This window comes from Dreissena polymorpha, chromosome 13 (genome assembly GCF_020536995.1).
Source record: "Dreissena polymorpha isolate Duluth1 chromosome 13, UMN_Dpol_1.0, whole genome shotgun sequence".
Taxonomy (NCBI): Eukaryota; Metazoa; Mollusca; class Bivalvia; order Myida; family Dreissenidae; genus Dreissena; species Dreissena polymorpha.
In genome coordinates this window covers 8463570-8476405 of record NC_068367.1, presented here as the reverse complement: position 1 = coordinate 8476405, position 12836 = coordinate 8463570, and the positions used below count along the sequence as shown (strand labels likewise).

Here is a 12836-nt window from a genome sequence, read left to right as displayed (position 1 = left end):
TGTGCAATAGCAAATATGATGTGCCATTATGAAACTTTCAAACATTTTCGGAACCATGGTAAAATATAAACAAAAGCACGGCATAACGGGTGCCACGATCGGCTGCGAAAGCTTGTCAGATTAATTTTTTTTTTAGAGGTCACAGTGACCTTGACCTTTGACCTAGTGACCCAAAATGGGTGTGGCATGTAGAACTCATCAAGGTGCATCTACAAATGAAGTTTCACAGTTGTAGGTGGAAGCACTTTGATTTTAGAGCCAATGTAAAGGTTTTAGCACGAAGCCGGCGGACGGCGGACGACGAGCAGGCTATGACAATACCTCGGGTTTTCTCCGAAAACAGCCTCGCTAAAAATCAATGAACATACAATTTGTTGTGCGCATCCTCGCCTACGGTCTTAATTAGGGTACTGATAGTGGTCATGGAAAGAGAAGACAGGCTCTCAGTGTAATTGGCAGGACACAGTTTGTGTATGTTTGATCTTTGAATTCTTATTGTAACCATAACCTTTAGCATAGGGCACATCTTCATCATAAGCAAGGAAATGATACAGGGACTGGTTATGTCAAGCTCTCCCCTTAATGACTGAACTGCATCCTCAGCATCATCTGCCAAGTACAAAACAGCTTTCATCAGTCATGTTACACATCAAGATAAGCATAATACACAGAGTTAAAAAATCATTTCCAGGCTAAAAACCAAATTTCCATGAATACAGACCCTGCTATAAAGTGGATACATCTATTGCCCTTAACTTACAATAGAACTAAAATAATACAAACTCAATACTTCAGAAAGATACCATGTTCCATAAAAAATGTACAGCTACTTAGCTGGTTTTTAGTCGTGAGCCAAAACTAAATTTACAGAGAATGTTTTGCAAATCAGTATGTGCTTAGAAGCCTTAGCTACGCTTAGAACCGTAACTCACTATGCTAGGAATGATTACGCTGCCTGTCTGCACTGCAGACGACGAATGGTTAGGAGCGTCTGCTCTACTCCTGCAGTGAGTGTATTTACCAGCTTGTAAGACGACATTGACCAGTCTAGTGTTTATCATTTAAATCTGTACATATTGGCTGCTTTCAGGGAAACGGGGCTTAATGCATGTCAAATAAGATTAGCCTGTGCACACTGATAAGCCTGTGCAATGTCCACATGCTAATCAAGGACAACAACAAACAACTTCGGTGCCTTCAGCGCTTTGATTTTCTCAATGTCACTAGTAAAATCTTTTCACTTAGATGAGCAGACATCATCAAATGCTGGGTCTGAAAGCTTTCTTTACACATGTGTATATATAAGGTTACAAACTATAGGCATTTTCCTGATGTGGCATAGTACCTGTCTACAAAGTATGGAAGTGCTAGATGCAAAACAACTTAAGTTATTTACAGTCTTTTTAAAGGACTCACCAGTCACACAGAATCTTCTTGGATTTCCTTCACCGGCAAACTCCTTTCAAACAACTGGCTGAAATACTTCACTACTTAGATATGTTGTGGTAGTAAATTACCTCTCACACTATCTTTTGTTTTCACTTTGCATAATTTCTGGGATCAAAGACTGAAACTTCAGTTTGTCTATAAACAGTTCAGCATAAAACTGACCGTTACAATGACAATTTCTTACAAAATGTATATATCAACTTTGGGTTGCTTAGCCATTAAAGCCGCTTTGACTGTTAACCAAAAGTGGTAAAGTCTTCAGAAGTTGATCAGGAGGTTTTAGGCTCAAGCTGGACCGCTTTATAATGCCATTGTTTTCTTTGAGCAAGAAAATTCATTCACATTGCTCAGTGGACAGTATTGAAAATAAGTTTCTAAAAGTTAACTACCGGTTCTGCTTATAATCAGCAGCAATACAATATGTTAATATCCAAACCCTTTCATTCTTTTTTCGGAAATATGGCGAATGATTTAATAACCGCAAGTACATATTGAAAATGTCATCTTTTGATGAAATTGGTGTGTTAGAGCACTTAGACCCATACTTGTCCAAACAAGTGCGGTTTTAGTTAAATAAATGCATACATTTTGCCAAACAAATATCCCTTTGTGCATGGGAAAAAACTCCTGCATCACAAGAAAGCTAGAAATGCTCACAACTTCCATTAACAAATATGTGTATCTGGTGAAGTTAAAAAGAAAATAATTATATCATGAAACATAAAAATTATATTTGAAGTCCTCACATTCACAATATATGGAATTATGTGTTGAGTCCTCATTTTGTTAGTAACTACATGTATATTTGATAAAGAAATTTAGCAAAAAAAAGACAGAACATGTTAAGCAAGAAATGTATTTGAAGTCCTCACATGCACAATATACGGAACTGTGTGTCGAGTCCTTATTTTGTTAGTAACTATTGCTTATAACAATTTGCTAAACTTAATATAACAAGGGCTGTTTGTAAAACATGCATGCCCCCCATATGGGCTGTCAGTTGTAGTGGCAGCCATTGGGTGAATATGTTGTTTTTTTCACTGTGACATTGACCTTTGACCTAGTGACCTAAAAATCAATAGGGGTCATCTGCCAGTCATGATCAATGTACCTATGACGTTTCATGATCCTAGGCCTAATTATTCTTGAGTTATCATCAGGAAACCATTTTACTGTTTCGAGTCACTGTGAACTTGATCTTTGACCTAGTGACCTGAAAATTATTAGGGGTCATCTGCCAGTATGATCAATGTATCTATGAAGTTTCATGATCCTTGCCGTAAGCATTCTTGAGTTATCCGGAAACCATTTTACTATTTCAAGTCACTGTGACCTTGACCTTTGACCTAGTGACCTGAATATCAATAGGGGTCATCTGCCAGTCATTATCAATGTAACTATGTAGTTTCATGATCCTAGGCGTAAGCATTTTTGAGTTATCATCTGGAAACCATTTTACTGTTTCGAGTCACTGTGACCTTGACCTTTGACCTAGTGACCTGAAAATCAATAGGGGTCATTTGCCAGTCATGGTTAATGTACCTATGAAGTTTCATGATCCTAGGCATAAGCATTCTTGAGTTATCAACCGAAAACAATTTTACTCTTTCAAGTCACTGTGACCTTGACCTTTGACCTCTTGACCTGAAAATAGGGGTCATCTGCCGGTCATGATCAATGTACCTATGAAGTTTCATGATCCTAGGCCTAAGCGTTCTTGATTTATCATCCGGAAACCATCTGGTGGACGGACAGACAGACGGACCGACCGACATATGCAAAACAATATACCCCCTCTTCTTCGAAGGGGGGCATAAAAATTAATGTCTTCTGGTGCATCTGGGGCATCACCAGCCTTTGTCATAACTTCCATGTCCGCTATGAAGTTGAACAGAGCATCGCATAACGGGCGCCAACGCTGGGCTGCGGGTGCATTTTTGAATACATGAAAGCTTGTCAGAATTTTATTTTAGAGGTCGCAGTGACCTTGACCTTTGACCTAGTGACCCAAAAAATGGATTTGACGTGTAGAACTCATCAAGGTGCAGCTACATATGAAGTTTCAAAGTTGTAGGTGGAAGCACTTTGATTTTAGAGCCAATGTTCAAAAGGTTAACAAAATGCTAAAGTTTTAGCACCAAGCGGACAGCGGACGACACGACATGACGACGGACACGATGAGCTGGCTATGACAACACCTCGGGTTTACTCCGAAAACAGCCGAGCTAACAAGAATGATTGCATATGAGAACCAGAGATTTTGTCTCAGCAAATACCTTACCCGGTAGTATGTTTTGTTGTTTGTGAGCATGTCAGAATGTTGCTAGAACTCTAGTTGAGCAGAGTTCTGGGCCACCGTTACCGTCATGTCTTCTAATGGTGAATCATTGGCATCATCTCCTGCATGACAGAATCGAAAGCCATATAAAATCACAACATCAATCTACATAACTATCCATCTTATGATTGTAATTAGGAAATGATTAATACGACATGCTTGCCAAGAATTGTATGTAAAGTCTGGACTAAATGTATTTTAATAAAATAAGTTTTGAGTTTGATTGATAAGAGTTTTCTGGGGTTATTTATTATTTTCAAAAAACATAATTGTAGGGCAAGTCATCATTTTGATAAAATATATTGTGCATTGAGTCCTCACTTTTATGATTAAGCAATTGTATGTCAAGTCCTCACTTTGATTATAAAATAAGTTTTGTGCAAAGTCCTCATTTTGATTGCTTCGATTTTTTATTGAAAACGTTCTTATTTTGAAAAAAAATAATTGCAGGGAAAGTCATCGTTTTGATAAAATGAAGTGTGCATCAAGTCCTTACTTTTATGATAAATCAAATGTATGTCAAGTCCTCACTTTTATAACAAGAGCACTGCATAACGGGTGCCAACGCTCCGCTGTGGGTGCATTTTTGAATAAATAAAAGATTGTCAGAATTTTTTTTTTTTAGAGGTCAAAGTGACCTTGACCTAGTGACCCAAATATGGGTGTGGCGTGTAGAACTCATCAAGGTGCAGCTACATATGAAGTTTCAAAGTTGTAGGTGGCAGCTGTTTGATTTTAGAGCCAATGTTCAAAACCTTGACAGAATATTAAGGTTTTAGCATGACGCGGACGACACAACACGAAAAGCTGGCTATGACAATACCTCGGGTTTTCTCCGAAAACAGCCAAGCTAAAAATCTCAAATTGACATTTGGATATCATAAAGAAAATTGCATTAAGTTTTATTGTTGAATGTTTGCAAGTGTATACAGAAGATTTTCAGACCAGTTTATGTGCGCGACCATACTTACAGAATTGATGAAACAAAAATACCAAACTTTATTAGGAGTTTTTTTTGGTATACAAATTTGTAACTTACCCTATGCTCATAAAAAAAAACAAGTCCGTCTCTGGGAAAACCTGGCTTAATGCATGCGTCCCAGATCAGTCTATGCAGTCTGCACAGGCTAATTTGGGATGACAATTTGTCTCTTTTCAACAAAAATCCAGTCTAGGAAGAAAATGTTGTTTTCTGATAAGCCTATGAGGACTGCTTATTTAAAAATAAATGAAAAATTTAACCTAATGAACTCCCAGGAAGACAGACAGCCCAAATTATTTCAGTACTGTAATTCTTGAGTGGAGTGGGGTTTAATAAGCATTTCCAAATGTCTCTCACTCTGGAAAAATGGGGCTTAATGCATGTGCGTGGAATGTTGCCCCCAGATTAGCCTATACAGTCTGCATAGACTAATCCAAACCTACACTTTCTGCCTGAACTGGATTTTTGTTAAGAAAATACCTCATTTAAACTCAAAATTTAATAAAAGTGAAAAACGTTATTGCCGATTAGCCTGTGCTTAGGCTAATATGGGACGACACTTTACACACCTGCATTATGGCCACACGTACCCCGAGTATCTGAGGGTTGGGACAGACAGCTGAGCGGTCGAGCCAGTCAGAGGCAGGGCAGAGAGTCTGCAGGGAGCATGTGGGGCTTGCACCCACACACCAGCCACACTCGTATTCCGGGTTCATTCTAAGGCACTGACCGCAGTTGGTTACCATGGTACCACACTTGTAGATGCAGACTAGAAATGGAATAAAAAGTTTAATACCACATTTTAGATAAGGTAACAGTATGTTTTGTTTTGTTACTTTTTTCAAGGCCATCATATCATATAGAGAAGAGTAATATCCAGATGTAGAATTGAAATAACCTGTAATAAAAGTTGTTATTCCTAAAGGCTTGCATAATTAGCATTAAATTAATTTCATCTGATCATATCTAGGCCGTGAGACAAGGTTATTGCAGAATAATAACAATAACCCTTGATTGTAGTAAAACAAAAACAAATAAGCTGTCATTAAAAATATTAAATGATGTTATACCCAGTCACATGTCTCTGTTTTATAAACTCGAAAATGTATCAAACCTCAAGGCTACTTCACCTTTGATATTTTGTGGATTATCCAATGGAACGCTGTTCTTCCCACTCGTCACGGTGAACTGAGCGGTTACTATGGGCAACGTGACGTCAGAGAACTCAAACTGGAGAGCCTCACACTCGAGGTTGGAGGACGTGATTTTCCATGTGGAGTACTTCACTTCCCAGCTGTACGTGAACAGGCAGAGGACATTGTCCATCTGGTCTGGCTGCAAGAAAGCAGGTGAGATTGCACACCAAAATATGGCAAAGAATCTGAAATGAGACTCAAGAATGTTGCTCAAAGTGTGAAATGAGTCTGAACTTTGAAATGTGGATCAAAGTGTGAAATGAGACTGGAAAATGTGGTTCAAAGTGTGAAATGAGAGTGTAAAATGTGTCTCAAAGTGTGAAATGAGACTCCAAAAAGTGGCAATCTGTGAAATGAGGCTTTAAAATGTGGAACAAATTTGAAATGCAACTTTTGCATGAGGCACAAAGTAAGAAATGGGACTTTAAAATGTGGCACAAAGTGTGAAATGAGGTTTGAAAATGTGGCAAAAACAAGTCAAATGAGACTAACATGTGGCTTAAAGTGTGAAATGAGACTTTAAAATTTTGCTCTTTTTTAAAAGAAACTTTCAAATGAAGAACAAAGTTTCGACATATTTTAGACATCGTTCCATAAAACAAGGTATTGCACATAATCTTTGCTATATCTTTGTATTGGAATGTTTGCTCGTTTTTTTTTTATTGATTTAGTTATATGATGCCTGTCAGTACATCTACTAAAATTTCCTGTGAAGTATTAGCCAACATCAGCAATAAACCAGTAAAATGCATGATTACTAGTCTTGAACAAACAAAATTTATTTCAATCCATGAAGATTTTACATACCTGAATGTCCGCCACACGTACACTGATGCTCTTATTCTGGCCAGAATGTACAACCACGTCAGTGTCATAGGAGGTAGTCTCCAATTGTGGACACTTGACAGGGGATCGAACTGCAGCTGTAGTCTATAACAAACACTCACTGGTAAAATGGAATGTCACATGTGCTTAACTAGAGTGCTCTTTGCTGATCGCTTCAACTATGTTCTGTAAGCCAACCATCTTAAAGGTGAATAACCTTTTTCGCTTTATTTTAATTGTATTCAACTACACTCCTAAAATGCAGGCGTTCCATCACTCATTCATCACACGCACAATCTTCTTTCCGTTTATTGCTCATTCATTGAAAGCCATAAGTATCCCAATGCTGTGGCTATGTGATTAACAAAACTATAATACAATATGATTTCATGCAGCTCCTGTCAGATTATATAAATTTCTACTGCTTTGCATGCCATAAGATTATTTTTTTGATCTACTTTGATCAACATTTCTTTTGGCAACTTACCAGTACATACTGGGCGTAATGTTCTGCATTAAATATGACAGACAAAATATCTTGTTTCACACCCTATCAATCTAAATTTCTACAAATTTATAATTCAGATAGCCCGACAAAGCCAGGTCCATATGCTAAAATCTTTTAGAGGGAGGCTTTAAAGTATATTTCTGATTTTGGCATGAGAGTCTCTCTAAATTACCGGATCCGGGCATGCTGGTGCTGCATCACTGACACGCAGTCCCCGCAACATGGAACCACTTGCAGCCAAATGTACTCTCTGTGCAGCTCGTGCAACTTTAAGTCCAAAAGCAGATCTCTATGACAAGCAGGAAACCAGAATGTGTCAGATAAGGATTGTATAAAAAATTGTGGGCTAATATTATTAGTTAAGCCTTTCCCCATCAGAAGCAAAGTGAAAATGTGCAAACAGCAAACAGCATAAAACCAAAACAGCCTGCAAGCAACTCGCATTCTGTTCAGGTTTTATGCTGTTTATTGCTAATCAGTATCTAAGGTTTGGAGTCGAAGCCTTAAAAACTTGAATCTATTAAGAAAGGTCTAAAATTAAAATTAACTTTTTAAGCGACTTCAAATGCGTGAAAATACGTATCTAAGTGGTAAAGGGTTAAACAGCTTCTTACTGTCAGACCCTGAACAGCATGACATAGGGTCAGATAATCAACAATGGAAAACAGATGAGCTCAAGCCCATTATGAATTTTCATCATTTTATCTCACAGTGCAGGATGAGTAAGTAGCCCTGTGACAAATACTTTCTTGAGTACCATTCTTTTTACAGTATCAGCTTAATAGAAGGAGAACAAGAGCACCGCATAATGGGTGCCAACCCTCGGCTGCGAAAGCTTGTCAGATTTTTTTTTTGATTTTTTAGAGGTCACAGTAACCTTGACCTTTGACCTAGTGACCCAAAATTGAGTGTGGCGTGTAGAACTCATCAAGATGCATCTACATATGAAGTTTCAAAGTTGTAGGTGGAAGCACTTTGATTTTAGAGATGTTAAGGTTTTAGCACGACGCCTACGGGGGACGGCGGACAACACGACGAGCTGGGAATGACAATACATGGGGTTATCTCCGAAAACAGCCGAGCTAATAAAATGAGTAGTCTTATTTTGATCAAACAAATTGTGTATCAAGTCCTCACTTTTATGGTAATTCAATTGTATGTCAAGTCCTCAATATGATAATAAGATAAGCTTTGTGTAATTAAGTCCTCATTTTGGTTGATAAGGTTTTTGAGAAAATTCTTATTTAAAAAAAAATATATTGCAGGACAAGTCTTCATTTTCTTCACTGTCATGCATAGACAGTGCTCATTTTGATTGCTAAGAATTTTTTTGATAAAGTTCTTATTTTGAAAATAGTTATAGTATGGAAAGTCTTATTTGATCAAATCAATTGTGTATCAAGTCCTCAATTTTATGGTACATCAATTATATGTCAAGTCCTCACTTTTATAATACATGTAAAATAAGCTTTGTGTAAAGTCCACATTTTGATTGGTAAGTTGTTGAGGAAACTCTTATTAAAAAGAAATGCAGGACAAATCTTCATTTTCATCAAATTCATGCATGGAACTTTTCTAAACACTATGTCTCCCACATATATTTGACCTTTGACCTTGTAGGATGACCTTGACCTTTCACCACTTAAAATATGCAACTCCTTTAGATACACATGCATGCCAAATATCAAGTTGATATCTTCAATATTGCAAAAATTATTGCAAAACTTAAACCATGGTTAAAGTTTTGGGACACACACATACAATGACTGACACAATGCCACAATGACAGGCACTGCAGACAGGCCTAAAACAATATACCGCCGATCTTTCGATCCGGGTTGCATAAAAAATTAGGAATGTGAAACAACATTGTGAGGACTTCAGCAAAACAAATAAACCCTGTAAAAGGTCATGTGTGAGAACTTATTGCTCTCTTGCACGACTTGTTTTTATTCTAATTTTATGAAATCCATCTTCAGAGTTGTGATTAAACTAAGACTGTAAAATAACCAATCTCTTGACACAGTGTTCGGTTGACCTTTAATAAAATAAGTATACATAGTTTAGGTGCCTTCTTATTAAAAACAGTTTTGTGTATAACAAGATATGTCACCTAAGGTGAAATATACCCCAAAGCAGTTTAGAACACAACACCATATGTGCGTGTTTTTGGATCTAACTATGCGTCACGATAATCCAAAACCAATTTGGGTTCAAAGATATTGACCTTAAAACACAGTGTGTTTGTGTATGAGTACCGTGGGTAGCAGTCAACTTGAGGACAATGCATGTTTTTGTTAAAATGATGTAAGATTAGGCAATGCCTTTCACAAGCCATTTAACGGTCCCTCGCCGAGGCGCATGAATTCGGAAATCCGAGTCTGCAGTGCGCTTGAAATTTACCGATTAGTGTACTAGTATTTTTTCAGTTATTGAATCTAGCCATTTTTCAGATCACAGCGAAATTTGTGAATATTTTGAGAGCCAATTTACGATCATCTGTCAATTACTTGAATTTTTTTTACCCAACTTAAGCCCACCTAAAGGTGGAGCGTTGTTGTATTGGAAAATCAATATTAACCGATGACAGCGCACGCTTTCCAAGAGCAACAGCACTTGTAGGCATTCAATACATCCTCGTGGAAATAGTGCATTTCATGCATAATGTTGTCAAATCATTTATTCGACTCATAAAGCCTCTTAACAAATTATTGTTGAATTATACACAACTACATGTATAAATGTTTTGTTGAATTCTCAAATTAGAATAGTTAAATTTGTAATCCGAAACTCGCTTCTCAATTTTAATGATAATGCAACATGAATTACTTCTAGCTTCAAATGAACAGTGCTTCATGTATTTCGTATTGTTTCTTTGTCTCAATAAAAAACACGCAAAAACTCTGCAAACCAAATAACGTCATAAGTTAATGTAAAACAATTAGTGTATGCAGGAAATTGCCCTCCCTATCCCACCCCTAATGGCCCCGGGGCGTCTGAAAAATATCCTGTGCAAAGCACTGCTTGGTCAACAAAACTAACATAAATGAAAACATTTTGAGGACTAGAGTCCTCGCACTGACAAGTCTGAGTCCTCCACAACTTATGATGGTGGAACAAATGATGAATTATGGTATTTTCTTATTTTCTACACACATAATTAACATCAACACAAAAAAATTCAAATACGCACCTTCATCATAAGCCAGGAAATGATACAGGAACTGGTTTTGTCAAGTTCTTTACCTAATGACTTAACTACACCTCAGTATCATCTGCAAAGTACAAAACAGCTTTCATCAGTCATTTTACACAACACAATAAGCAAATAAACACAGATTTCGAAACCTAAACGCTGACCCTAAGTTCAAGGTCAAGGTATAAGGGGTCAAAATTTGTGTACGTAATGAAAGGCCTTGTTCATATACACATGCGTACCAAATATCAAGGTTACATCTGAAGAGACATAGAAGTCATGAGCATTTTTCGAAACCTAAACACAGATTTCGAAACCTAAATGCGGACCCTAAGTTCAAGGTCAAGGTCAAAGAGTCAAAATTTGTGTGCGTATGGAAAGGCCTTGTCCATATACACATGCATACCAAATATGAAGGTTACATCTGAAGCGACATAGAAGTTATGAGCATTTTCAAAACCTAAACCCATATTTTACAAACCTAAACCCGGACCCTAAGTTCAAGGTCAATGTCAAAGGGGTCAAAATTTATGTGCATATGGAAAGGCCTTGTCAATATACATATGCATACCAAATATGGAGGTTATACATCTGAAGCCACATAGAAGTTATGAGCATTAAAAAAAAAGAGCTGTCTAGGCACGGCGCGCTCGACTATTCGAGTGCTTGACAGTATAAAGTAAGTCATCATGGAGAGGGGGTAAAATGTGGGTGTGTGGTCTTTTAATAGATGATCTTTTAAAAATAAGAAAGAAAAAAAAATTGGGGGGGGGAGGGGGATTATGGGTTGGGGTATGTGGGATGGTTTGGGTCGAGTCCATTGTGGTATGTCAGGTACATGTAAGTGCTGTTTTGTCAAAGTATGAATCAAATGTGATAATAAATAAAGAAGTTATGGCAATTTAAGCAAAATGTATTAATTTGACCTTGAGAGTCAAGGTCATTTAAAGGTCAAGGTCAAATTCAACTTGCCAGGTACAGTACCATCATGATAGTAAGAAAGTATTTGAAGTTTGAAAGCAATAGCCTTGATACTTAAGAAGTAAAGTGGATCTTAACACAAAATTTAACAAAATATTCAAAGTTACTAAGAAAAAAAAGGGCCGTAATTCCGTTTAAAAACCAATCAGAGTTATGCAACTTGCCCTGTACAGTCCCATTATGATAGTTAGCAATTTTTCCAAGTCTGAAAGCAATAGCTATGATACTTTTGGAGTAAAATGGACCAAAACACAAAACTTAACCAAATGTTAAATTATCTAAGTATAAAAGGGGTGATAATTCTGTCAAAATACTTGATACAGTTTTCTGCTCTTGTTTATAGATTGGGATCATGTTGGTAAAGAAGTATGCAAAATATGAAAGCAATATGTAAAAGGACATAGAAAACATTTGAGGTGGTACACAAACTTTCACATAGATTTATCAATAATATCCATATTCTAAGTGAAAAAAGGGCCATAATTCTTACAAAATAATTGATACAGTTGTCTGCTCTTGTTTATAGATTGGGGTCATGTTGGTAAAGAAGTATGCAAAATATAAAAGCAATATGTCAAAGGACATATAAAATATTTGAGGTGGTGCGTAAACTTTAACATAGATTGATCAATAATATGCATATTCTACGTGGAAAAAGGGCCATAATTCTTACAAAATGCTTGATACAGTTGTCTGCTCTTGTTTATAGATTGGGATCATGTTGGTAAAGAAGATTGCAAAATATGAAAGCAATATGTCAAAGGAAATATTTGAGGTGGTACGCAAACTTTAACATAGATTTATCAATAATATGCATATTCTAGGTTCAAAAAGAGCCATAATTCTTACATGTACAAAATGCTTGATACAGTTGTCTGCTCTTGTTTATTGATTGGGGGCATGTTGGTAAAGAAGTATGCAAAATATAAAAGCAATATGTCAAAGGACATAGGAAATATTCGAGGTGGTATGCACAATTTAACATAGATTTTTCAATAATATGCATATTCTAAGTAAAAAAGAGCCATAATTCTTACAAAATGCTTGATACAGTTGTCTGCTCTTGTTTTTAGATTGGGGTCATGTTGGTAAAGAAGTATGCAACATATAAAAGCAATATGTCAAAGGACATAGGAAATATTTGAGGTGGTACGCAAACTTTAACATTGCAACGCTCACGGGAACGGGCACGCCGACGCCGGGGTGAGTAGGATACTGCTCCACTATATATATATATATATATATATATATATATATATATATATATATATATAGTCGAGCTAAAAAGTGTGACGGACAGACAGACAGACAGACGGACAGTGCGATCACTATACGCCCACCTTCAGGATCATAAATACATC

The 12836-nt window shown here is 36.8% G+C and overlaps 2 protein-coding genes across 2 annotated transcripts in view; one reads left to right on the top strand and one right to left on the bottom strand.

The window, feature by feature from the left end:
• The window catches only part of LOC127855142 (uncharacterized), a 368604-nt gene that overhangs the window by 228936 nt on the left and 126832 nt on the right, over nucleotides 1-12836 (top strand). The window lies entirely within an intron of this gene.
• The window catches only part of LOC127855924 (plexin-A2-like), a 33064-nt gene that overhangs the window by 705 nt on the left and 19523 nt on the right, over nucleotides 1-12836 (bottom strand). Inside the window, exons 3-7 of the mRNA XM_052391838.1 lie at nucleotides 7471-7587; nucleotides 6773-6895; nucleotides 5900-6104; nucleotides 5339-5538; nucleotides 3731-3849 (exon numbers count right to left, since the gene is read on the bottom strand). Coding sequence (XP_052247798.1) covers nucleotides 3823-3849; nucleotides 5339-5538; nucleotides 5900-6104; nucleotides 6773-6895; nucleotides 7471-7587 — 672 coding nt within the window. The 3' untranslated portion in view covers nucleotides 3731-3822. The remainder of the gene's footprint in view (nucleotides 1-3730; nucleotides 3850-5338; nucleotides 5539-5899; nucleotides 6105-6772; nucleotides 6896-7470; nucleotides 7588-12836) is intronic.